This window comes from Podarcis gaigeae (assembly GCF_964106915.1).
Source record: "Podarcis gaigeae genome assembly, chromosome: 6".
Taxonomy (NCBI): domain Eukaryota; kingdom Metazoa; phylum Chordata; class Lepidosauria; order Squamata; family Lacertidae; genus Podarcis; species Podarcis gaigeae.
This window is the reverse complement of record NC_139682.1, coordinates 3,887,473-3,915,184: the sequence shown is the minus strand read 5'-3', so window position 1 is coordinate 3,915,184 and position 27,712 is coordinate 3,887,473. Positions and strand designations below refer to the sequence as shown.

The window sequence follows — 27,712 nt, the reverse complement described above, 5'->3', positions numbered from 1 at the left end:
TTTAATGTTTGATGTTTTATCGTGTTTTTAATATTCTGTCGGAAGCTGCCCAGTGTGGCTGGGGAAACCCAGCCTGATGGGCGGGGTATAAGTAATAAATTATTATTATTATTACTGGATCGTTTACTTACTTGCAGAAGGAATGCAAGCATTCCCGCAAGGTTACCCCTTCGCCGGGCAGCAGGGCCAAGAAGCAGATGGGGCACTCCAGGGCCTCGTCCGATGGCACCAAGCTCTGCCCATCCAGCTGCAGCAGCCGCTGGTAGTTTTTCTGTTTCTTCTGCTCCTTAGCCTACATAAAAAGAAAGAGAGAGACAGAGAAACATTGGAGAGATTGAAGCATTTGGCAAAATGTCCAGATTGACAATCCATAAAACTGAATCAGAATCTGAGTGTGTCTGAACGTGCCAACTGAATCGCAAGATCAGCTAAGATACAAGACAGGCTTTAAGATCTGCCCGCAATAGATTAAATATATTGGAAGTGATGTAACAGAATCCTGGGGGGAACTTAATAAATAATAATAAGAATAATAATAATTTATTATTTGTACCCCGCCCATCTGGCTGGGTTTCCCCAGCCACTCTGGGCGGCTTCCAACAAAGATGAAAGATACTCTAAAATGTCACATATTAAAAACTTCCCTGAACAGGGCTGCCTTCAGATGTCTTCTGAATGTCAGGTAGATGTTTATCGCTTTGACATCTGGTGGGAGGGAGTTCCACAGGGCGGGCGCCACTACCGAGAAGGCCCTCTGCCTGGTTCCCTATAACTTGGCTTCTCGCAGTGAGGGAACCGCCAGAAGGCCCTTGGCACCAGACCTCAGTGTCCGGGCAGAACGATGGGGGAGGAGACGCTCCTTCAGATATACTGGACCGAGGCTGTTTAGGGCTTTCAAGGTCAGCACCAACACTTTGAATTGTGCTCGGAAACATACTGGGAGACAATGTAGGTCTTTCAAGACCAGTGTTATGTGGTCTCGGCGGCCGCTCCCAGTTACCAGTCTGGCTGCCGCATTCTGGATTAGTTGTAGTTTCCGGGTCACCTTCAAAGGTATCCCCACATAGAGCGCATTGCAGTAGTCCAAGCGTGAGATAACCAGAGCATGTACCACTCTGGCGAGACAGTCTGCAGGCAGATATAAAGCTAATTTTCTGTATGTTATAAACTAGTACATATCCTTACATTTTCTATCATGTTATCAACGAATAAATTTGTGTATGTTTATTCATGCAGAGAATAATATGTGCTGAGAAATCAGAGAGAGGGGCTGAGGGTAGTCTCTGGAGCGGAGAGTTTGATGGTTGGTGGGGGGAAACAATGAATATGATCATGTTTTGAAATTTTGTTTTGTTGAAATTGTTAATAAAAAATATTTTGAAAAACAAAATGAAAAATAAAGCTAATTTTCTGCCATTAATAAGAAATATTAAGGCGGCTTCCTTTTGCACCAAGAACCACAGCTGGCTTGTGGACAAGAGGTGGCCATCTCCCATTTATAGGCCACTAGTGCATAAATTTCTAAAGGGTTTATGCAAAGTATTCATAAGAAAATGAGCACAAAACCAACATGTGGCTCGTGGGAGGTTGCCTGGAAGAGAATGTGGCCCTTGAGGCTGGAGAGAGCAATGTACTGTAGTTGTTAGAGAGTCAGGCCAGAGCCTGGGAGAGACCAGGGTTCGAATCGGTCTCGACTGGACCTAATGGTCAGGGGTCCCTTTACCTTAACAATCCTGTAACATGCAGAGAATAGCATCTATAGAGAATCAGAGATCGGAACTGAGGGAAGTTGGGCGGGGGCGGGGAGGGAGGGGGAGGGGGGAAATGAGGGTGAAATTAAGGATGATATGTTTTAAGATACAGTGGTACCTCGGGTTAAGTACTTAATTCGTTCCGGAGGTCCGTTCTTAACCTGAAACTGTTCTTAACCTGAAGCACCACTTTAGCTAATGGGGCCTCCCACTGGTGCCGCACCGCCGGAGCACTATTTCTGTTCTCATCCTGAAGCAAAGTTCTTAACCCGAGGTACTATTTCTGGGTTAGCGGAGTCTGTAACCTGAAGCGTATGTAATCTGAAGCGTATGTAACCCAAGGAACCATTGTAATATGTTTTGTTGAATTACTTAATAAAAAAAATATTTAAAAAAAAGAACCTTGAGGCACCTCAAGAGATGAAGGTGGGAGACGAAAGCAACAGGTAAATAAGTAAGTTAAAAGGTTCAAAGCACACACACACACACACACACACACACACACACAGATCTACATGGTCACTCCTGGCTGCCTCGCCCTCCCAACAGCCAGTCACCTGCTCATACTGCCGCGTGGCTTCCTCTTCCTTCTGCAACCGCTGCAGCTCCTCCATGTCCGGCTGGTACCCTTCCGGCAGGATGTATCCCTTGGGGCGCTCAGCGCAGCACATCTCGCAGCCGGGCCTGGTGGGCTTGTTGACAAAGGTGCAAGTTGGGCATTCCCAGCCGACCTAGGTAGCACCCCGCGCAGGAAAGAAAAGGAGGCGGATGGAAGCATCACAGAGGAAAAACAGCATCTCTACCTGCGTTGCCCGCCCCCTCGCAATCCATTACCGGTGGGGGCACGGCGGGCAGAGGTGACGCAGTGCCCCTCTTCTCCTCTTGGAGGTTCGGGGCACCCGAGGGGTCCGCTGGCGTCGAGGCTGCCGCTTCTGACGTCCCCCGTGGCACCAGCACACCCTCTCGAATGCCTAGCTCTAGACCAAAAGGAAAAGGAAATTATTTTCTTTTCTTTTTCCAAAATTTTTTATTGGTTTTCCAAATTTCTTACAAACATAAACAACAAAAAAGAAAAAACATTACTATATAAAAAACAAACAAACATACAAACATTTATCCTAACTATTATAATCGTATTTTTATTACCATTGTTAAATGACTTCCTTGAATCCCTCTAGCTGTGTTTTCATATATCTCATTGTAGCAGTTTTCCAAGACTAATTTCCAATCAATTTGCCTTGGTCAATTAACATCTTTCTTATCCTATTCACTTGTATCCATGGTATTATTAAATTTGAAACATTTAAGCCAATTTGGTACTCACAAATGATACTACTTATGTTATCTTAGAATATTTTGCTAAATAGTCCTTAAATTTCTTCCATTCTTCTTGGTATTCCTCCTCCTCCTGTTCGTGGATTCTACTGGTCAGGTCGGCCAGCTCCAGAAAATCCATCATCTTCATTTGTAATTCCTCCGCTGTTGGTATTTCTTGTAATTTCCAGTATTTAGCTAACAAGATTCTTGCTGCATTTGTGGCATACAAAAACAATCTAACATCTTTCTTGGGTGATTCGAAACCTGTTATTCCAAGTAGAAAGGCTTCTGGTTTTTTAATAAAAGTATATTTCACCATCTTTTTCAACTCATTATAAATTTTCCCCCAGAAGTCTTTCACCTTAGGACACGCCCACCACATATGGAAAAAGGTACCCTCCTTTTCTTTGCATTTCCAACATAAGTTATCACCTGTATGATAGACCTTTGCTAATTAAAATTAAGTAAAATTTAAAAAAAGGGGGGGGGAAGAAAATGATTTTCAGGGAGATCCTTCCTGGTGGGTCTGGGAGCAAACTTTGGGTGTCTGGGGCTGCCTGTTGGAGATAAGCAGTGTCCAGTGCACAGCGGAATGATGAAAAGTACGTGCCAACATGCTCTATATTACTTTATTTACACTTCAAAACTGGTAATTTACAGAAAAACATTTTCCCTCTGCCGGAGCAGAGAAAGGCATCCTCTCTCCTCTAAAGCACGGAGAGAATCAACACTGAACTGCAAAGAACAGTGAAAAACAGGAAACCAGTGTACGTCACATCCAGTCTCCTGTCCCGTGAGAAAACCCAACAGCACTTGACTGTGGAATGTAAACATTGTCTTGTGACAAGCACTTTCGCTGCTCAGTGAAGGAAGCAGAAACCAACATCCTCCCCCTTTCTGTGAACATCACTGGGCAGCGTGTTCGTACAATATCAGTACAAACCCAACTTCTGCACATAGGTACAGTGTTGATCCCTTGATACAATCTTGGACAATACATCAGCAGGAATTTCATTACCTGGCATATAGGACACCGTTACGAGTCCCTTTTGAATACGTTCCCTAGCATGTTGCAACTTTAATTGCAAGTGCTTCGTGCTTTGCTTACAACCTTCAGAATTCAGCAAAGCCAAACATGCTTTGTTGTCCTGGTAAACCTGGATTGGACATTTGACAGGAATTTTCATGTCTTTGCACAATTGTAACAACCATTCACAATCCTTAAGTGAATAAGACAGTGCATTCAGTTCAGCTTCACAAGTACTTAAGCTAACTGTTGTTTGCTTCTTGCATGACCAATCAAATAGACCCTGATTGTACTTACAGCAAACTCCAGACGTACTTTTCCTGTCTGTAGTGTCACTTCCAAAACTTGCATCTGCAAATATCTCAAGACCACCAGACTTTTGATTGTTAAATCTCAGTCTGTAATGCATAGTGCCTTTCAAATACCGCGCTATGCGTTTCAGAGCTTTCCAATCCTTAACAGTAGGATTGTTGACTTGTCTGCTTAGCAAATTACAGCTAACAGCAATGTCAGGTCTTGAACATCTGGCAATGAAGTTTAGCTTGCCTAGCACACTTCTGTACAGTGTAGTATCAGAAAATGCTTCTCCAGTGTCATCTACCTGATAACCTGTTGTCATCGGTGTGTCCACAGGGTTAGCATCCATCAGGTTTAGTTTGCTTAACACATCAGCAATTTTACGTGACTGGTGTACTAGAATGTTACCATCTTGATCTCTCTCTATTTCCAGAGATAGGTAGTTGTTTACCTCACCAAGATCTTTCATGTCAAAGTGCTCTTTCAATTGAGCTAGGGCATTATTGTACATTGTGACATCCTTCCAAAAGAATAAAAGATCATCAACATAAAACAAACAATACAGTTTCTTTTGCCCCTCCTCTTTGACAAATACACATGGATCAGCTTTCCCTTGCTTAAAACCTAGAGAAAACAATACTTCAGTGAGTTTTGTGTGCCAACACCGTGCACTTTGTTTGAGACCATAAAGGGACTTCTTCAGAGCACAAACAAATCCCTGTTTTACCTGTACGCCATCAGGTGGAAGCATATAAAGTGATTCATCTAGAGATCCGTACAGAAAAGCTGTATTCACATCATGGTGACTAATGTGTAGATTCTCTTCTGCAGCTAGCTTGAGCATAAGCCTAATGCTCTCATACCTCACGGTGGGTGAGTAGGTCTCGTGATAGTCTTCACCTGGTACCTGTGCAAAACCTCTGGCTACCAATCTGGCTTTGTGTCTGACTATCTTGCCATTTTGATCAGTCTTCGCTTTGAAGACCCATTTGCTTCCAAGCAGTTTCATTCCTGGAACTACTGGAACAAGGTCCCATGTTTTGTTCCTTTCCAAGGAATCAAGCTCAGCCTTCATGGCATTTAACCATGGCTCAGCTTCCTTTGAATCCAAATCCTGGATTTCTTGGAAACTTGAAGGTTCAAACACCTTCTTGGAGCTTTTAACAGCTGTTACTGCTATCTTAGCAAACTCATCAGCAAATCTCTTTGGAGGTCTGCCTTTTGTCGCTCTCTGTGACCTACGAATTAGCCTTAAGTCTTCAATACTCTCCTCTTCCTTCTTAGGAGAAAAGTGACCTATTGTGAACAATGGTTCCTCCAATTCTTGATCAGAGCTTTCAGAGGGTCGCATAGAGGCTTTCGCACTCTTGAAATCCTCTGAATCACCCGATTCAGTTTCAGACTCAGAATCAGAACCTTCATCAGTGGGTGTGGGTTGTTGCGGTTGCTTTTGACTATCCTCAGTTTCATCACTGTCATCAGGATAACATTGGAAAATTCCCACATTCTCCCCCCACTTGGCATTGTACTCAACACTTCTTGTGAGCTTAATTTCCTTAGAGTCAGTCATCATTATTCTGTAAGACCCTTTCTGATAACCTAGAAAGATACCATGCAATCCACGCTTGTCTAACTTGGAGCTTTGTGGTGAGTGAACCCACATGTCAGAACCAAAAATTTTCATGTGTTTGATGTATGGCTTCTTGCCAAACATCTTCTCATAGGGGGTACAACCAATCGCTGAAGATAACCTGCGATTATAACTGTAAGTGAAACATGAGAGAGCTTCGGCCCAATAACTCTCTGGAAGATTGGCATCATGCAGCAAGGTTTTTAACCCTTGAAGCAATGTCTGATTTGCTCGTTCCGCAAATCCATTCTGCCATGGCGAGCGAGGACTAGACAAATCGTGTTGAATTCCTTTCTCAGTCAGAAAAGCTTCAAACTGCTGAGAAGTGAATTCTCCCCCGCGATCACTGAAAAGAGTCTTTACCTTCTTACCATGCACATTTCCCAACCAAGCACAGAATTCCTTGAACCTAGGAAAAGCCTCTGATTTCTGCTTGAGATTGTACACATAAATATACCTGGAAAATGCATCAATGAGAACCATGAAGTACCTGTTTCCACCCAAAGAGGGCGCTAGTGGTCCAACCAAATCAGCATGAACAACCTGGTATGGTTCTGTAGCTTGCCTACTAGACACCTTACCTTTCGCAGCCATTTTTACCTTGTTTGCTGCGCATGCCTTGCACTTCATGTGGTACCTGCAGGGTTTAATAGTCATACCTTCAACCAAGGCAGGCATTTTAGATACTGCCTCAAAATGCAAATGACCAAATTTTCGATGAAAATCATGAATACATTCTGCATGCAAACTTTTGTTAGAACCTGCAATGCAACAAGTGTCATCCTGCACAACATCATCAAAATACAAAACATACAAACGATCAACATATTCAGCATGCAATACATAATCATTTTTCTTTGTGATGATGCACCTTTTGTTCTTAAAGGAAACGTCAATTTTCCGCTCATTCAGCTGTCCAACGCTGAGCAGATTATGCTTGGCATCTGGCACATAAAGCACATCCTGTATTGATAAGTCCAAACTGTGAAGAACAACAGTTCCGTAGCCTTTACTGGGAATTGTGTGGTCATCCGCCTGGTGAATCGCACCTTCCTGCGGTGTAAAAGACACGAACAGTCGCTTATCGTTGCACATGTGATGGGTCGCCGCTGAATCAACAACGAAGAAAGATCTAGACGTCTTCTGGACCTCTGCAACCTTTGGAGTGAAGCGTGAGACCATTGCCTTGTGCTGCGTTGTCCTGGACACCGGACCTTTGCCTTTGCCTCGGCCTTTTCCACGCGATGAGCTTTCGCTGCGCTGCTCTGTCTTGGCCCTGGGATATCTGCATTCCCTCTTCATATGGCCTAGACGTCCACACGTGTAGCATTTCACTGCCTTCAAAGCTTTGGCGCCATCTGGTGGTTCCACTGCACTATGGGATGACGTCTGTGAAGTCTCCCCCTTGCCCATGCAGCTATCACCCTGGCGGTCTGCTCCATTCAGAATCATGGCAGTATCACTGGCTACTGTGAGTTGAGCATTTGGCTGATCAGTGGTATCAAATCCCCCACTTGCCTCATCCAGCCTTCTGCAGCTAGCCATCATGACTCTGGCATTAGCCTTCTGCATCATCTCTGCTGCTTTAAATCAGGCTGCTTCATACAAGCTGTGTCTGTTTACAGCTGCTTCAATCCAAAAGCAAATTCAAAAACAGCCTCTGCTTTGTGAACCTGTGCCTTTCTGCTTAACTGCTTTGCTTATCTGCAGCTGCTTCAAACCGCATTCCAAAGGCAAGTTCAAAAGTGAAAGTTCTCTCTGCTGTCTTAAATTCATGCTGCGACACTGCTGCAGCTGCTTTACTTTCGATTTCCCCCAGCATAGGAAAAATTTATCCTTCTAGCCTTTTGCCTGTGCCACGGCAAAACCGGCTATAAAAGTTCAAAGTCCAGCCATAAAGCCATTAATTAGAAGCTGGCAGGCTGCCCGGAGCTGTAGCACATACCTCATCAAATCATCTTGACGTGCAGAGATATCGTCCGATCCGGCCCTCTGCATTCCGATCCTTTGCCGGCACTCCAATTCTTTGCTCCTTTGTTCCTTTGCCAGGAGCCCGACTTCTGGAGTCCATTGTCAAAACACTGCGTTTTTCTGGGCCCGGAACCAAATGTTTGGGGATAAGCAGTGTCCAGTGCACAGCGGAATGATGAAAAGTACGTGCCAACATGCTCTATATTACTTTATTTACACTTCAAAACTGGTAATTTACAGAAAAACATTTTCCCTCTGCCGGAGCAGAGAAAGGCATCCTCTCTCCTCTAAAGCACGGAGAGAATCAACACTGAACTGCAAAGAACAGTGAAAAACAGGAAACCAGTGTACGTCACATCCAGTCTCCTGTCCCGTGAGAAAACCCAACAGCACTTGACTGTGGAATGTAAACATTGTCTTGTGACAAGCACTTTCGCTGCTCAGTGAAGGAAGCAGAAACCAACACTGCCTTCCTGGCAGGTGCGCTGGCTGGGCTGAGGGCAGGTAGTTCGGAGGGGGCCAGGTTGGCAGGTCTGAAAGAAACTCGAAGCAGCTGCCTTCTTGCCCTGGAAGAGGCATTCCTCCCCTTGGGAAGTCAGCTACGCAAAGAAGAAAGTCGCGCATGGGTCTTGCTCAGCTGTGTGGACCAGCACATCGCCAGAAAATCAGGACCAAAACCAGTCTGGATCAGCTTTGACCGATTGAGTGATTTACTTATATGCCGCTTCTGAGCTGCACCCAAAACCAGCTTACAGCAATACAGGGGTACTTCGGGTTACATACACTTCAGGTGACAGACTCTGCTAACCCAGAAATAGTACCTCAGGTTAAGAACTTTGCTTCAGGATGAGAACAGAAATCGTGCTCCGGCGGCACAGCGGCAGCGGGAGGCCCCATTAGCTAAAGTGGTGCTTCAGGTTTAGAACAGTTTCAGGTTAAGAACAGACCTCTGGAACGAATTAAGTACTTAACCTGAGGTACCACTGTATTTCAAAACATCACAATACAAAGCTTTACAAAATACCAAGCTTGTTAGTAAATTATAAAAAAAAGACAACAGTCAACAACTATGGCAAACACAAAATAAATTCAATGTTCCCCCCAAAAGCCCACAACAACCTAGGCTTGAGTAAAAAGTAAAGGTAAAGGTAAAGGGACCCCTGACAATTAAGTCCCATCGCGAACAACTCTGGGGTTGCGGCGCTCATCTCGTTTTACTGGCCAAGGGAGCCGACGTTTGTCTGCAGACAATTTTTCCAGGTCATGTGGCCAGCATGACTAAGCCGCTTCTCGCAAACCAGAGCAGCACACGGAAATGCCATTTACCTTCCCGCTGGAGTGGTACCTATTTATCTACTTGCACTTTGATATGCTTTTGAACTGCTAGGTTGGGAGGAGCAGGGACCGAGCAATGGGAGCTCACCCCGTCGTGGGGATTCGAACCGCCGATCTTCTGATCAGCAAGCCCTAGGCTCAGTGGTTTAGACCACAGCGCTACCCAGGCTTGAGTACATAAACACAAAGCAAAACAAGAATTAAGCAGCAATAAATTTCTGGTGCTTCGTTCCAATGCATTTAAGGGTTCCTCTCACCAGGCTAGAGGACACACAGGGGCCTCGTATATCCTTACACCAGAGGAGGCTCACAGCAGCAAAGGACAAATGTCTGGAAGGGCAATGATGGCATGTCTCTTTGCCACCCTGCTGGCAGGACCAAGTCCTGGCGCAGGTCGCTTTGCTGTCAGAAAAGTCTTCAGTCAGACTCTCTTGATGTTTGACTCCACTGGTTTGGGTCCTACTCTCTGGAGCAGCAGAAAACAAGCTGGCTCCATCTTCCACGTGAACCTGTTCCGTATCTGGCACCTTCTAGGGTGCCACCTCCTCCTAGCAGGATGTCAGAGGTTGCGTACGACCGAGCTGAATCAGCTCTCCCCCACGTCGTACTTCGGAATCCATCGAGGCTCTCCTCTGATGGTGATTAACGACCTAAGCCTTTAATGAGGCTTCAGGCACGTTCCCTCATTACGCGGAGTATACAAACAGCAGAAGGAGCTGAGAAATATGAGCTACATCGCTACTTTATTTCTAACTACAGAAAAGAATATGCATCTGCTCTCTGTGAGAGTCAGTGAACAACTGGGACAAAGAAACAGGAAACTAGTAACATCAACATCCGTCTCTCGTGAGACTTCCAACAGTCTGGAATGTAAACAGAGTCTTGTGACTCCAAAAACTGCACAGTGGTGTAAACAAAAACCTAACACAGGAGCCCCAGCCCAGCATCGCCCGTCACGCTTGCAGGAGGGTGAGGCTCTCCGCACTGATCGCTCACCTTCCAGCTGCCTGCGCTCATGGTCCCGCTGCAAGGCGTCTTTGCTCAGCTTGGCTGCCCTGGCGGAGAGAAGATATAGGTAAACTGCGTCGCCGTCCTTTTGGATGCCGTGGTAGTGAAGAGTCTCGTGGTCTCGTGGAAGCCTCTGCCCCATCACCCATTTCTGGATGCTGGGGGGAAAGCCGTAGTGGAGGAACACCTGGGCCAGGTGAGAGAGGAAGAAGAGACAATTTCAGAGCCCCAAAGCCTCAGAAATCAAGGAAGTCACAAACGGTTTGTCTGGAGCAGCTAGGTGGGCTAAACCAAATGGAAAAATATACCCAGCAAGAGTATTGTTAGCCCAGAAATGGAAGCAAGAAGAAATTCCGACGAAAGAAGAATGGCAGACAAAATTAATGGACTATGCAGAATTAGATAAAATGACAGGAAGGATTCGAAACCCACGGGACCAGAGATTCACAGAAGATTGGAAGAAATATACGAGCTATTTGAAGAGCAACTGTAATCAACAAATTACGCTAGTAGGACTACAAGAAGTGTTCTAAGGAGTAATACATGAAAAATTGCAAAGTAGAGAAAGAATAGTTATGAGATTTAAATGTAATAGTGAAAGTAAGAAATGTGTATTAAGTGATAGATTGGAAAATTTTCAGATGTGATTGATGGAAGTCAAAAAAAACTGTATAAGATGTAAAAGTACAGTGGTGCCCCGCAAGACGAATGCCTCGCAAGACGAAAAACCCGCTAGACAAAAGGGTTTTCCGTTTTTCGAGGCGCTTTGCAAGACGAATTTCCCTATCGGCTTTTTTTGCTTTACCCCCCCCCTTTTCTAAGCCGCTAATAGCCGCTAATAGCCGCTAAGCCGCTAATAGCCGCTAATAGCGCTAATCCACTAAGCCGCTAATAGGAATGCTTCGCAAGACAAAAAAACCGCAAGACAAAGAGACTTGCGGAACGGATTATTTTCGTCTTGCGAGGCACCACTGTATGTTTAATTACTGTTGAAAATGCTATTTTAAAAAAACTAATAAAAAATTATTATTATTTTTTAAAAAAGAAAAAGTATACCCGATGAGGACTACTCAAAAGCTTCCTTTGAATTACTGGAAAGTGATTTACAGATGGCATTTAACTCCGAGTAGACTTGCTAAGATGTACAAGACAGAATTAAGTGCTGGAGATGCAAAGAGGCAGAGGGAACGTTCTTTCATAGGTGGTGGACTTGTAAAAGAGTACAGTCATACCTCTTTAATATGTTCGGTTGAGGTTACGTCTTTTCAGGCTGCGTCCTGCGGCAACCCGGAAGTACCAGAAAGGGTTACTTCTGGGTTTTGTCGCTCGCGCATGCACAGACGCTCAAAATGATGTCACACGCATGCGCAGAAGTGACAAATCGTGACCTCCGCAGACGCGGGTTGCGTTCTACTCATGTTGCAAACGGGGCTCCAGAACGGATCCCATTCACAACCAGAGGTACCACTGTATTGGAAAATGATTCATAATGAATTGAAAAAAATGTTCAAAAGTACTCCCCGACCCCAAACCGGAGACCTTTCTGTTGGGGATAATTCAGAATGAAATTCCCAGGTGTCAAAAAAGGTTATTTACGTATGCCACTACTGCAGCCCGTTTTTTGTTAGCCCCAAAATGGAAAACGAGTGAGGTCCCAGCGAAAGAAGAATGGCAACTTAAGTTGACGGAATATGTGCAGCTTGCAGACTTAACATATAGAATAAGAGAAGAAGAAGAACATACGTTCAGAGAAGATTGGAAAAATTTATTGAATACAGTGGTACCTCCGGTTATGAACTTACAGTGGTACCTCGGGTTACATACGCTTCAAGTTACATACGCTTCAGGTTACAGACTCCACTAACCCAGAAAGAGTACCTTGGGTTAAGAACTTTGCTTCAGGATGAGAACAGAAATCGCGCTCCGGCGGCGCAGCAGCAGCAGGAGGCCCCATTAGCTAAAGTGGTGCTTAACCTGAGACACCACTGTAATTCGTTCCGGAGGTCCGTTTGTAACCCGAAACCGTTCTTAACATGAGGCGCGCTTTCTCTAATGGCACCTCCCGTTGGTGCCGCACCACTGGCGCGCAACTTCCACTTGCATTCCAGTGCAAAGTTCGCAACCAGGAGCATCTACTTCTGGGTTAGCAGAGCTTGTAACCTGAAGCATGCGTAAGGAAGACGGTACGTAACCCGAGGTTCCACTGTACATGGGAAATAACTATAGCTGAAAACGCTGGCAACATTTAGATCAATTCAACAGTGTAAATAAGTTTAGATGGATGTAATAATGGAATACTGAATGGGATGGTTTCTGTAAAATATGCAGGGATGTAAGATATGTAAAATGAACCATGGAAAGAGAAAAAGGGAAGCCGCTGATATCTTAGGGATGTAAAAATGAGTATTTTAAATTGTAAAACAAAATTTAACAAAAATTATAAATAAATTTTAAAAGCTTGCATTTCTGCTCAACAAAAACAGTGCTGTTGTTTTCCATGCTTCCGACTACAGTGGTGCCTCGCAAGACGAAATTAATTCGTTCCGCAAGTCTTTTCGTCTTGCGAGTTTTTCGTCTTGCAAAGCACGGTTTCCCATAGGAATGCATTAAAAATCAATTAATGCGTTCCTATGGAAACCGCCTTCAGACCAGGTTTGGGGACAGTCTGTTCCCCGACCTCTTCTGAAGGCCGGTGGGGGGCAAAAGTCTTTGCTTCCCCCCCGCCTGCCTTCCCGGGAGAGCGGAGAAACGCAGAGCAGGACAGTCCCGGGGCGATTTAAAAGCCTCCGGACGGCTTTTGAAGGCAGGCGGGGGGGAGCAAAGACTTTTGCCCCCCGCCCACCTGCCTTCAAAAGCCATCCGGGATAGCGGGAAGCGCTTCCCTGCTATCCCGGACTGCTTTTAAAATGCTGGCGGTGGGGAGCAAAGCCTTTCGGCCCCCGCCGGCCTTCCTGGACCTCTTCTGAAGGCCGGAGGGGGGGGGGAAGGCTTTGCTCCCCACCGCTAGCATTTAAAAGAGGTCCCCGGAGATTTCCCTATGGGCTTTCTTCTTGCGAAGCAAGCCCATAGGGAAATTCGTTTTGCGAAGCGCCTCTAAAACGGAAAACCCTTTCGTCTAGCGGGTTTTTCGTCTTGTGAGGCGTTCGTCTTGCGGGGCACCACTGTAGTCCGAAAGTTTAAGCAGCTCCTTCAGTTAGCCAATATTTTATTATACAGGTGATATCCAATGTTTGTCATAGTCGTCACATAAACATTGCAGGGTGTCCCATGCGGGATTCAAACCTGCAGCCTTGGCCTTATCAGCCCATTACCATGTCCTTGAGGGATGCCAACGTCATGCAAGGCTGGACTTTCAGGTAAATGGGGACGGTGCTCATCTGGGCATCTTCCACGCCCACCCACAGCCTGGGAGAAGAAAGGAAACGATCTATTATTCCCTGTCCCCGAATTGTGTCTGCCCACTCCTCCTTTCAGAAACCTTTTTAACTCCAGAGACAACCATGCTGCTTTTTGCTATGGCAGGAGTGTGGAAGCTCTGGCCCTCCAGCCCTCTTTATCAGGCCCTCAATACCTTTCATAGGCCACACCCCCTTCCCAGATGGATACAGAATGAAGGGTTTGCAAGGGTGTGTAGAAACTAGAGGAGTGCAAAAAGGTAAAGGGACCCCTGACCATTAGGTCCAGTCATGGCCGACTCTGGGATTGCGGCGCTCATCTCGCTTTATTGGCTGAGGGAGCCGGCATACAGCTTCCGGGTCATGTGGCCAGCAGGACTAAGCTGCTTCTGGCAAACCAGAGCAGCGCACGGAAATGCGTTTACCTTCCCGCCAGAGCGGTACCTATTTGTCTACTTGCACTTTGACGTGCTTTTAAACTGCTAGGTTGGCAGGAGCAGGGACCGAGCAAAGGGAGCTCACCCTGTGGCGGGGATTCGAACCGCCGACCTTCTGATCGGCAAGCCCTAGGCTCTGTGGTTTAACCCACAGCGCCACCCGCGTGCCTAAGAGGAGTGTACAAAGGTGAAAATCTACATCTGTTGCTCTGCCCACTTTCGCTGCCATCGCTGCCCACCATTCGGCCCCTGGAAGGCTGCCCGGAAGTGAATCCGGCCCCCCCAAAAGCATCCCCCTGCCCCTGCTCTATGGAACTGCCGTCTCTACCCGTTGACAATTGCTCTCAGTTATTCGCTGGCCTTTTCGCGGCGTAATTCGTCACCTGATGTCTTGCGTGGGGTAGGCGTCCTGCTGTAGCTGCACCACGACGGGGGCACGGCGCTGGGCCAGCCAGGCGGCACACTCCTGGGCTGCCTCCTCGTCCCCTCCGCTGATGGCTTCCGCCAGCTTCAGGGCCTGCTGTTCCACTGAGAACGAGAAACGGGTTGGGTAGGCCGAAGTGTGACGCGGCAGCTAAAAAAGCCAATGCAATTCTGGGATGCATCAATAGGAGTATAGCATCTAGATCAAGGGAAGTAATAGTGCCACTGTATTCTGCTCTGGTCAGACCTCACCTGGAGTACTGTGTCCAGTTCTGGGCACCACAGTTCAAGAAGGACAATGACAAACTGGAACGTGTCCAGAGGAGGGCAACCAAAATGGTCAAAGGCCTGGAAACGATGCCTTATGAGGAACGGCTAAGGGAGCTGGGCATGTTTAGCCTGGAGAAGAGGAGGTTAAGGGGTGATATGATAGCCCTGTTCAAATATAGAAAAGGATGTCACACAGAGGAGGGAGAAAGGTTGTTTTCTGCTGCTCCAGAGAAGCGGACACGGAGCAATGGATCCAAACTACAAGAAAGAAGATTCCACCTAAACATTAGGAAGAACTTCCTGACAGTAAGAGCTGTTTGACAGTGGAATTTGCTGCCAAGGAGTGTGGTGGAGTCTCCTTCTTTGGAGGTCTTCAAGCAGAGGCTTGACAACCATATGTCAGGAGTGCTCTGATGGTGTTTCCTGCTTGGCAGGGGGTTGGACTCGATGGCCCTTGTGGTCTCTTCCAATTCTACGATTCTATTCTATGATTCTATGATTCTAAGTCGTGGCGGCAAACTCGCCCGCAGAAGCCAGGGGGTGTTGCAAATTGCAACGGAGATTTAATGAATTGGTGAGTTCGTGGCTTCTCCGCTAGTGAGGTGTCAAGGACAATTTGCAAAATGACAGGAAGGGGCTCTCCAGATGGGGAGCAACTGCTGTTTTGGCAGGGGTTGGTGCGCATTTATGTGCGCGCATGTGCAAAATGATTTATCCAATTTAGATGCTGCCTTTATCCAAAGATCTCAGGGCAGTGTACAACATGGAGAACATACAGTGGTACCTTGGTTCTCGAACGTGATCTGTTCCAGAAGTCCGTTCGACTTCCGAAACGTTCAAAAACCAAGGCGTGGCTTCCAATTGGCGCAGGCACCCTGGAAACGATAGCTGACAACTGCATCGGACATTCGGCTCCCGGAAAATATTCGAAAACCGAACACTTACTTCTGGGTTTTCGGTGTTCGGGAGACTCAGCATAGTCATAAAAACAGAATACACAGCATAATAATAAAATAATCATAATATCAGTCCCTGGAATACGTATACGTATTTTGCAATATGTCACTTAACCTGTTTACAACCTACTGCTGTAAATTTTTCTTGATCGTTTTATCTTTTGGTAAGCTGCTTTGAGGGTTTTTTTTTTCTACAACCGAGCGGCATGCAAGTTTTATGAAACAAACAAATTGTTGCAAAAATAGTGCGCTAGCGATGGATGTAAACTGGACTTCATTCCTCTTTTGCCTGTTGTTCTGCAATACTTACATGTATCTCAGTAATGTCTACACTGGCTGGCAGCTGCTCTCCAGGGTTTCAGGCAGCGCATTCGCAACTTTACTAGAGATGCTGGAGGTTGCCCTTTCCTACTCTCCTGGTGGGCACCTGCATTTGCAAAGATTTGCTTGGGATTCTTGCCCTGCAGGGGGCGGGGTTGGGCCAGATGACCTTTGGGTTCCCCTCCAGCTCTACAATTCTATGACTCTAAGCCTAGTTGGGTCAAGCCAGGCAGGGCTGCAGTTCCCATTCATTGCAGTAGGATTGCAGGCTGTGCCCTAACATGGAAGAAGGGCTGAGGGTGCCTCTTATTCTGTTGTAAAAGGAGACAATTGTGGGACGTAATCCACTGGGAGCAGTCAAGTATAACATTCCTTGTTTTCCTAGAGTGGACATGCAGGGGAATGTTTGGTCCAGCCAGTCGAAAACTTCCTGTTTCCTCCTGGCTGGAGCAGCCTTCCTTTTGCATGTGACTAGTAGGTGGGCGTAACCTTACCTGTCCAGGTAACAAAAGGACAAGGCACGCAACACACTCTCTCTTTTTCACTTCCTTCGTCGTTTGAGCAGCTTCTTAGCTAGGAATGGTCCTGCTAACTTCTCAGCTGGCAGAAGAACTGGGATTATTCCCCCATATGGGGTTAGATCAGCGGTTCTCAACCCTTGGGTCCCCAGGTGTTGTTGGACTACAACTCCCATCATCCCTAGCCAGCAAGGCCAGCGCTCAGGGATGATGGGAGTTGTAGTCCAACAACATCTGGGGACCCACAGGTTGAGAACTGCTGGGGTAGATCCACATGTAGATATTTGTAACCAAGTCTGCCTTCAGGGATCCAACCGTGAACTGATGTGAGTAAACTTCTTTTATTGACTTTGAGTAAGATTGTCATGTCTTTATTGTTTTAAGAGGGATTAAAGGGAATTTACCGGGAATATATAGGGAGAGGCTTACACAAGCCTGCAACCAGCTATCTGCTGTGCATGTAAAAGGGGAATGTAAACTCCGCTACATAAAGAAACTTGCTAGCGCACGTTAGGAAGGATGTTCTATATCCTCTCCTGCCACCCTGAACATTCCCACAGCAACAAGGTCCTTGAGAAAGCAGCCCCCAAAAGAGATCTCTCTCACACACAACCTCACCTTTTCTAGTTGCCTCATCCATAAAGGCTGCTCTCACCAATCGCCTCCAGAGCCACAAATTTCATCTGCGGTGGACCTGTAAAAGGGTAAAAGAGTATTGGGAAATAATTTATAATGAATTGAAAAAATTATATATATAAGTACTTTTTTTTAAAAAAAAGCTAAAATCCTTTTTGATGGGGATAATTCAGATGGAAATTCCCAGGTGTCAAAAAAGGCTATTTACGTATGCCACTACTGCGGCCTGTGTTTTGTTAGCCCCAAAATGGAAAACGAGCGAGGTCCCAACCAAAGAAGAATAGCAACTAAAACTGATGGAATATGCCCAGCTTGCGGATCTAATTCTATAAGAGAACAAGAAGAACATACGTTTAAAGAAGACTGGGAAATGTTTGCTGAATATGTGGGGGGAAACTGTACACTTGAAAACTGGCAGCACTAAGATAAATTCAACAGTGTAAACAAGTTTTGATGGATGTGTTAATGGAATACTGAATGGTTTAGTTTATGTAAAATATGCAGGGATTTATGCCACGCAAAATGAACCATGAAAGAGAAGAAGGGAATTCATTGATATTTTAAGGTTGTTGAATGAACGTTTTAAATCGTAAAATAGAAAACCTAATAAAAATTATACACACAGAGCGACAAAGTTCAGAGGCTGTTCAAAAAGAAAGAGGAAATAATGAAACGTTTGAGGCTTCGCAGGTCTTGCCGGACAGAACCTGTGCATTTGTTCACAACAAGAAGGGATTACCTAGAATCACAGAACTGGAGGGGACCCTGAGGTCATCTAGTCCAACCCGCTGCCATGCAAGAAGGGAATTGAACCTGCAACCTTGGCATTATAAGCACCACGCTCTATCCAGCTGAGGATTTGGGCATGATGTCTGGCTGCATATATGTACAGGACTACCCAGGCAGAGACACCAGAGGACCGCTGTGGTGGTAGTGTGTCAGACGAGGACTTGGGAGACACTGGGTTCGAATCCCCACTCAGCCATGAAGCCAGTCACAGCTTCTCCGCCTAACCGACCTCACAGGGTTGTTGTGGGTGCAAGGACAACCGTGAACACCACCTTTAGCTCCTTGGAGAAAAGGGTGAAATATCAACCCAGTAAATAAACTGGGAGCTTGTGGGACTCTCTGCTTCCTTACTTCTTGGGAGCATCCTAGATCTTTTTTTTTATAATATTTTTTATTAATTTTAACATATAAATTATAAAATGTACCACAAAACTTATCACTTATACAATCCTTTTAGACTTCCATCAGCACCTCTGATGATCCACCGTTTTAACCACTTCTTATGCATTTCTTAACTTTATATTGCCTTTACATCTCTTAACAAATCATCCTCCCCCTTCTCCATTTTTACAATACTTCCAATAATACTCCTCACAAAACTTCTTGCAAACCTACAAACGTTGTCTGTTCTTCACAATTACTTTTCAAATAGTCCGTAAATTTACTCCAGTCTTCCGTGAATTTCTGGTCTTGCCGGTTTCGAATCCTTCCTGTTAGTTTATCTAATTCTGCATAGTCCATTAACTTCATCCTCCATTCTTCAATTGACGGTAACTCTTCTTGCTTCCATTTTTGGGCCAATAATATTCTTGCTGCTGTTATTGCATATAAAAAGAACTTTCATTCCTTTCTATTTATACTACTCCCCCCAATGCCCAATAGAAATGCTTCTGTATATTTCAACATTTTTTTCAACTCATTATATATCATCTCCGAGAAGCATTTCACCTTTTTACATTCCCAGGGAGCATCCTAGACCTTCAGGAACAGATGCCTGAGGCTGTGCCCTTTCCCATGTGCCTCTCTATGTGCGCAGAAGTGCACACTCGTGGATGACTTGGACATTTGGAAACCCCTCTGTGGGTTGCCAACTTATTCACTGGGCCCTGACTGGGCAAGATATGTAGGACATAATGTTTGAGGATTGGGAAAGATTGTGGAAGAAAGGGGTCAAGTTTACTGCATGTACAATGTTAAAGGAAAATATAATGAAACTGATGTATACAGTGGTACCTTGCAAGACGAATGCCTCGGAAGACGAAAAACTCGCAAGATGAAAGAGTTTTTCGTTTTTTGAGTTGCTTCGCAAGACGAATTTCCCTATGGGCTTGCTTCGCAAGACGAAAACGTCTTGCGATTTTATTTCCTTTTTCTTAAAACCGCTTGAAGAGGTGCAGTTGCGACTTGACAGTGCTTCGCAAGACGAAAAGACATGCAAGATGAAAAGACTCGCGGAACGAATTAATTTCGTCTTGCGAGGTACCACTGTAGATGATACTTGACTCCTGTTAAACTAGCAAAGATCTATCATAACTGTGATAACCTATGTTGTAAATGTAAAGAAAAAGAAAGTACCTTTTATCACATGTGGTGGACCTGCCCCAAGGTGAAAGACTTCTGGGAAAAGATTTATAATGAATTGAAAAAAATGTTGAAATAGACATTTATAAAGAAACCAGAGGCCTTTCTTCTTGGAATAACAGGTATGGAATTGCCCAAGAAAGATGTTAAATTATTTTTGTATGCCACAACCGCTGTGCAAATCTTACTAGCTAAGAAGTGTAAATTTCAAGAAGTGCTAACTGTGGAAGAATGGCAGATGAAGATGATGGATTACCCGGCGCTAGCCGGCCTGACCGGAAGAGTCCGTGACCAGAAGGAGGAAGAGTATCAGGAAGAATGGACGAAATTCAATGACTATTTAGTTAAATATGTTAAGTTAAATTAATTGGAAAAAGCTTGCAATTGCCAGATAGGCTTAGGATTTAAATATGTAATATGATGAATTAATATGTTTAATGCTGAATGAATATGAAAAAAATAGGTTAAGCGATCAAGTTAATTATATAAGAATTTGGATTTGGAAAACCGTTAAAATGACATTTACTGAAATTCAACTAGGAGGATACGAGGAAGTCATTTACAAATGTTAATAAGATTAGTTTTAATAAGATTATGATTTATGTATGTATGTTTGTTTGTTTGTTTATAAATTTGTGAAAATCATGGCCTAGGACCCTCGTACTTATGGGACCGCCTCTCCTGGTATGCCCCACAGAGAGCCTCAAGGTCCATAAATAGCAACACCCTAGAGGTCCCGGGCCCTAAGGAAGTTAGATTGGCTTCGACCAGAGCCAGGGCCTTTTCAACTCTGGCTCCGGCCTGGTGGAACGCTCTGCCTCATGAGACCAGGGCCCTGCAGGATCTGATTTCTTTCCCCAGGGCCTGTAAGACAGAGTTGTTCCGCCTGGCCTTTGGCTTGGAGCCAGTTTGATTCCCTCCCCCTCTTTCTTTTTCCTTTTTCCTTTCTCCTCCTGTGATGAGGCTGCATTTTAATATTTTAATGTTTCAATATTTTAATGTTGTATTTTAATCTTGTTTTTAAGTTGTATTCATTCAACTTGTTTTTATTATTGCTTGTTAGCCATCCTGAGCCCGGCCTTGGCTGGGGAGGGCGGGGTATAAATAAAAATTATTATTATTATTATTATTAAACTTGGAGGGGGGACTTATTCACTGGGCCCTGCTCCTGCGCTTTCTTAGTAGCAACTGGATATGTAACCACCAGCAGGTGAATGCGATTGTGTTCATAACAGGTGAAGATTAGCCTGCTAATCTTTCTAATTAAGCTGCTGCTGCTGTTATAAGAGCAGATGAACATGCCAGCTGCTCTTTTCCTGGTCCCTTGGCAACTCCAAGCCATAAGTCATGTGATCCACTCCCTGCAAACAAATCCTCAAGCAGCAGAGGAGAAAAAGAGTTGCAGAAACTATTCCTTGGTTATGAAAGAGTCCCAAAACAACACATACACACACACACAAAATTTCCCCCAAGTAACAGGACACACTGAACATCTACTGATAAACTGCACCTGAGTGCTACACAGGTCGCCACTGCTCTGGGAAGAGTTTTGTGTAACCCTCATGCTGACACAGCACTCCTTGGCCAAGAGAACTCAAACAGATACAAGAAAATGTCACTTGGTAACTTTTGTATCACTTTTCTTTTCTTTCTTTCTTTCTTTCTTTCTTTCTTTCTTTCTTTCTTTAAAAAAAGGAAGCCCTTTCGCTCTTCCTGTTTTGCTCATTTTCACAGATAAAAAAATCACAAGCAGATTCAACCAAAATTTGTATACCTGACAGTTTTACAGCCCACTGCCACCCATTCTGCTTTGCCTTAAATTACCATATTTTTTGCTCTATAAGACTCACTTTTTCCCTCCTAAAAAGTAAGGGGAAATGTGTGTGCGTCTTATGGAGCGAATGCAGGCTGCACAGCTATCCCAGAAGCCAGAACAGCAAGAGGGATCGCTGCTTTCATTGTGCAGCGATCCCTCTTGCTGTTCTGGCTTCTGAGATTCAGAATTTTTTTTTTCTTGTTTTCCTCCTCCAAAAACTAGGTGCGTCTTGTGGTCTGGTGCGTCTTATAGAGCGAAAAATACGGTACTTGTTTGGGCTCTTTTGTAGATTTGTTTTTTTAATGCTTGGGAAATCAAATGTTTGTCTTCACATACACACACCCAAATTACCTAACGCCCTTCGCTAGCCAACCCAGAAGCTTTTATAAACTTTGGCAGAAAGAAATACACACCATGAAGTTCCTGGTATTTACTGATTGAGCAATAAGAGGCACTCTGAAGTTTGACTGCTCTCACACATGCAATCACTTATTGATTGCTTGGGAAACGTGCATGCCTCTTGCTCGGGGGGAAATATATCCAAGCAGCGTACAACTCCAGTTATAAACGCTGCTTCATAGTCGCTCCATCACCTTCGTTGCCTGGGCCTGAAGCTTTTCCAACTCTACAATATCCTTTCTGAGACGAGGCGACCAGAACCATTCATAGGATTCCAAATGTGGTTGCACCATTGATTTGCATAACGTAGGGCACAGATATTATAACTTTTACTTTCAGATCCTTTTCCAATGACCCCCTTTGTAGTGCCACACATAAGAAGCTGGCTTTTGCTTCATGGGGTGTGTGTGTGTGTGTCAGATAGCACGCTTTCTGCAAGGTGCACCTTGAGTACGGCTTTTTGTTTAAAATGAAAGGATTGGGTGCTGGTCCCATTGGAGAAGGACTCCAGGGCACAAGTCCAGGGACCCTCTTCAAGAGAAGTGGTGGGGTGGGGTGAGGGGGGTAGGCAAACACCTGTGATACATTGACGATATTTTTATTACCTGGACACATGGTCAACAGACCCTGGACACCTTCCACCAGACATTCAATGACCTTCACCCCACCATCAAACTAACAATGAACCAATCTATGCCAGAAATAAATTTTTTGGACTCTACTATAAAAATGGGATGCGGGTGACACTGTGGGTTAAACCACAGAGCCTAGGACTTGCCGATCAGAAGGTCGGCGGTTCGAATCCCCGCAACGGGGTGAGCTCCCGTTGCTCGGTCCCTGCTCCTGCCAACCTAGCAGTTTGAAAGCACGTCAAAGTGCAAGTAGATAAAGAGGTACCGCTCCGGCGGGAAGGTAAACAGCGTTTCCGTGCACTGCTCTGGTTCACCAGAAGCGGCTTAGTCCTGCTGGCCACATGACCCGGAAGCTGTACGCCGTCTCCCTTGGCCAGTAAAGTGAGATGAGCACCGCAACCCCAGAGTCGGTCACGAATGGGCCTAATGGTCAGGGGTCCCGAAGAGTCGGACACGACTAAACAACTAAACAACAACAACACTAGTAATCACATACAGCTCCCAAGTTAAAACAGTTCAACGCATCATCAGAGATCTACAACCTCTACTAGACAATGACAGTTCTCTTTCTCAAGCTCTGGGAGGAAGACCTTTCATCGCCTACAGACAGCCACCCAGTCTTAAACAACTCCTCACCCACAATAATACAACAACCAGACTTAACATGGGCACTGGTACCAGAGCCTGCAATAAACCCAGATGCCAACTTTGCTGCCACATACACCTGGACAACACCATTACTGGCCCCAACAACATCAAACATACCATCTCAGGACTATTTAATTGCTCATCTTCTAACATTGTGCATGCCATCAAATGCCAACAGTGTCCTTCAGGTCTCTATATTGGACCAACAGGCCAAACCCTATGCCAAAAGTAAATGGACATAAATCTGATATCAGGAATCACAAGACAGAGAAACCAGTAGAAGAACACTTCAATCTCCCAGGACATTCTATACAAGGTTTCAAAGTAGCTGTCATATTACAAAAGAATTTCAGAAATAGACTGGAAAGAGAAGTTGCTGAATTGCAACTTATTACCAAACTTAATGGGCGCGGGTGGCGCTGTGGGTTAAACCACAGAGCCTAGGACTTGCCGATCAGAAGGTCAGCGATTCAAATCCCCACGACGGTCTGAGCTCCCATTGCTCGGTCCCTGCTCCTGCCCACCTAGCAGTTTGAAAGCACGTCAAAGCGCAAGTAGATAAATAGGTACCGCTCCAGTGGGAAGGGAAACGGCGTTTCCATGCGCTGCTCTGGTTCGCCAGAAGCGGCTTAGTCATGCTGGCCACATGACCCGGAAGCTGTACGCCGGCTCCCTTGGCCAGTAAAGCGAGATGAGCGCCGCAACCCCAGAGTCGGTCACGAATGGACCTAATGGTCAGGGGTCCCTTTCTTCACCTATCAAACTTAAAACCATGGAGAGACCTAGTCTGAATAGAGACACTGGATTCATATCTCATTATACATGATATAGCTATTTTTAGCCATCTCACCCCTTGCTTTTTCCTGTAAGACCAATTGCAGTTGTTAACAGTCATCAACAGGTTTACCACACCTATCAGCCAATCACCCATTCCCACACCCTTCTGAGTAATACCCCTCCCACTATATATAAGGGTCTGCTGACTTCTGTGTCAGTGTATCTGAAGAAGTGTGCATGCACATGAAAGCTCATACCAATAACCAACTTAGTTGGTCTCTAAGGTGCTACTGGAAAGATTTTATTTATTTTTTATTTTATTTTGTTTCAACTACAGCAGACCAACACGGCTACCTACCTGTAACTAGAACAGGGGAGCGGTTTTAGCACATCTTGAAGTCAGTGGCCAATATAGGGCCCGATTCTAACCAGAGTCTCAAATTTCTTAACTGCACCACAAAAGGGGTGAAAAACAGGAAATAAGAACACAAATTCTGCTCCGCTAGGCTGATGCCATTTCATCAAAGCCTCGGTTTTTTTAAGTGGGTCTTTTTAAGTGACAAATATTATTTCTGGAGGTAGAATGGCATGTTTGGTAAACTGGCTGGCTGGGGGCCAAGGGTGAGAGTCCAAGGCACCCCCAAACTATGACCTTGACTCCTGCATGGCCCAATTCCTCGCCAGGCGATTTCCTCTCCAAATAGCCTCTGAGCATGGACAAAGTGAAGGACAGAAATAAGCAAGCCCTTGCCTGAGACGCAGCCTGGCAGCCTCTCTGCCCCCCACTCTTGCAGAGGACCAGTGGCGTAGCATGGGGGGTGCAGGGGGGGCCAGCCGCACCGGGCGCAACATCTGGGGGTTAGGGTTAGGGGGCGCAAATCCACGGGTTAGGGGGCGCAAATTACTTGCCTTGCCCCGGGTGCTGACAACCCACGCTAGCCACTGCAGAGGACCCCTGGGCAAAGGGTACCCGCAAATCTGAAATTGAGACACCCCCCAAAATTATGGTCTCTCAAACCCCCAGGTGCTCCAAAAGAACAGACTGCAGCGCAATCCTACTCTTAAGCAGTTTACTCGGAAGTAAGTCCCGTTGTGCTCAACGAGGCTTTTGCTCCCGAGTAAGCGCGTTCCGCGTTGCAAACCTCGCCGAAAGGGGCAACCGGGGCTTTGGCGGTGGGTTTGCTCACAACCGCCCGGTAAGGTAGGCCAGGGGTGTTGGCTACTTGGTGGAAAGTAAAGAACCAGGGGCAAAGGCGGGTCCGCGGCGGGGATCGGGGCCGAGAAGACCTGCCCCCAAAGGAGAAGCTTCAGGGGAGCGCGGAAGGGGGCGAAAAACTTTGGAAAGGGGAGCTTAAAAATAATAACAGAAAGATCCAGCTAAAGCGAAGATCCCTTTTAATGGGATTTTAATGGGAGCTGAAAAGGCAACTTTGCACGGAAGTAAGACCCGCCGCAGAGATCCCGGGAGAAGCGCAGCACGCACGCGGCTCCTTCCTTCCTTGCGCGCAAAATGCGCATCCCGTCCGGGCGGATCGCGCGCAACCGCACCCCAACGCGCCCCGTGATTGACAGAAAGCGCACCCTCGAAGCTTCCCTCCCCCACCCCCTGCTGCGGACCCCCCTCCCCTCCCTCCCTCCTCGCCCCCCTAGGGGGTAAAGGGGGGTTCCCCCCCCTCTGTGCCCCCTGGAAGGGGATCTGGGTGCGCGCCCCGGCCGCGCGCGACACTGACCTCCCCGGCGAGGCGGCAGCCGCTGCTGCGGGCGGATCCACAGGAGCCGCCGGCGGCAAAGCGAAAGCGAAGGCGGGCGCGGGGGAGGCGGAGCGAGGGGACACGTGGCCCGCCCCCTCTTTCCTCCGCCTCTTCCTCCCACGCCCCCTCCGTCGAGGGGCGCCCCCGCGCGCGGACCGAGGGAACCCCCGTGACGTCACTGGCCCAGGCCAATGCCACGCCGGGGATACCCTGGGAAGAAAGGATCTGGAAATTCCATGGCATGGATCCCTCGGAAATCATACTGTATTTGGAACTTTTGGTTTTGCTATTGATTTTGCGTTTCTGTTTTTGAGGCTTTTTCGGTTCATTTGTTCTTGTGACTGTGTGGAATCCAGTTCAGCTGATTGATTGATTGTGTGACTGCGGAAATGGGTAAAAGTCCCCCCTCCAAACAATGACTATCATCAGAGCAAGTAAGAAGAAAATAATTTTAATTTTCAGCATCTACAATACTGTCTTATTTATTTTACAGTACAGTATATTGATTATTGCTTTCATTTTATGGATCAGTGGTTTCGTTAGATAGTATAATACTTTTTTTAATATTAAATTTTTATTATTAAAGTAATTCAACATTAATGCATACATGTTACGAATATACAAACATACATTTCATACAATCCTTAAAAATATTCATACATACACACACTCAGTTCCACAAATACTTCATTTTCCCACCACCTCACCCCTCACCCCACCCTTGTGATAAACTTCCAATCTACTCAATTGCAATTTCTTTCCACTTCTATTACTTTCTTTCACATACTTTTAAAACAATTTTCTGCTTCTTTTTCTGTTACACATTGTTATCCATCTTATTTAGTATTTATAACAGAACTTGTTTATTCTAATAGGAGTTCTGATTTATCAATATAATTTTGCAAGTATCCTTTAAAAACATTCCAGTCCTTGTCTATTGGAAAAGTGATATTATACCGACCAGTGGGGTAGCGTGGGTTGTCAGCACCCGGGGCAAGGCAAAGTAATTTGCGCCCCCTAACCCGTGGATTTGCGCCCCCTAACCCTAACCCCCAGATGTTGCGCCCGGTGCAGCCAGCCCCCCCTGCATCCCCCACGCTACACCACTGATACCGACAAAAACAGAGTGGCTTGCCAAATTATTGGAGTATTACAATATATCCAAAACAATGGGAGAAATTGGAAGGATCTCAAAAGAGAAGATGGACAAGGTCATTAGATAGTATAATTCATGTTAAATTGCTGTTTTAGGGGTCATTTTTAAAAGTCTGGAACGGATTGATCTGCTTTGCATGACTTTCTATGGGAAAGCGCGCCTTGGTTTTGGAACGCTTTGGTTTTGGAACACACTTCTGGGACAGATTAAGCTTGAGAACCAAGGCACCACTGTATTCTGGAGTTCGAAATGGGTCGCCAAAATGATGGAGGGGCTGGAGCGACTCCCCTGCGAAGAAAGGGCTTTTTCGTTTGGAGAAAAGCTAAGAGGCGACATGATATCAAATTTTACGCCACGTGGAGAAAGCGGGTAATGTTTCTCTCCCTCTGTCAAAGCACTAGAATTCAGTGTGGTTGAATGTTGGAAAATTCAGGGATGGTAAGAAGGAAGTGCTGCTTCTTCGAGCCTGGCGGAGGTTAAACTGTGGAACTCACTGCTACAGGAGGGAGCGGGTGGGGAATGTATGGCCAAAACAGCTGTGTCTTCAAGAGCCGACAGAAGGCCATCAATACTTATAGAAGCAAGGATAAGAAAGAGATAATTAACGAAATGCTCATTAGGTTAACATTTCATAGAATCATAGAGTTAAAGGGACCCCGAGGGTCATCCATTCCAACCCCTGCCATGCAGAAATCACAGCTAAATAACCCCCGGCAGATGCCCATCCAACCTCTGCTTAAAAACCTCCAAGGAAGGGGGTTCCTTCCGAAGTTCTGCAAAACAATTTCTGTTCTTATCAAACCTGCTTGGTGATACGTGGCCACTGTGAGTATTTCACATACATTGAAGCTTTAGTTCAATTGTCCCCACC

General features: G+C 45.7%; 1 protein-coding gene and 1 long non-coding RNA gene across 5 annotated transcripts in view; one reads left to right on the top strand and one right to left on the bottom strand.

Annotated features, from left to right (window-relative positions):
• The window catches only part of RBCK1 (RANBP2-type and C3HC4-type zinc finger containing 1), a 38,237-nt gene extending 12,492 nt beyond the window's left edge, over positions 1-25,745 (bottom strand). The window contains exons 1-8 of one of the 4 annotated variants that reach the window (XM_083744424.1): positions 25,665-25,745; positions 17,270-17,350; positions 14,552-14,742; positions 13,648-13,741; positions 10,325-10,523; positions 2,586-2,728; positions 2,309-2,482; positions 132-292 (exon numbers count right to left, since the gene is read on the bottom strand). In XM_083744424.1, the coding sequence (XP_083600550.1) occupies positions 132-292; positions 2,309-2,482; positions 2,586-2,728; positions 10,325-10,523; positions 13,648-13,741; positions 14,552-14,742; positions 17,270-17,296 (989 nt within the window). In that variant the 5' untranslated portion in view covers positions 17,297-17,350; positions 25,665-25,745. Of the gene's footprint in view, positions 1-131; positions 293-2,308; positions 2,483-2,585; positions 2,729-10,324; positions 10,524-13,647; positions 13,742-14,551; positions 14,743-17,269; positions 17,351-24,292; positions 24,384-25,664 lie in introns of those variants that run through there. The other 3 variants (XM_083744426.1, XM_083744425.1, XM_083744427.1) reach the window with 3 other exon arrangements.
• LOC310847235 lies at positions 8,473-10,395 on the top strand. The gene is made up of 3 exons (XR_014565705.1): positions 8,473-9,028; positions 9,666-9,886; positions 10,262-10,395. It is a non-coding gene; the product is annotated as an uncharacterized lncRNA (long non-coding RNA).
• Positions 25,746-27,712: the final 1,967 nt, after the last annotated feature.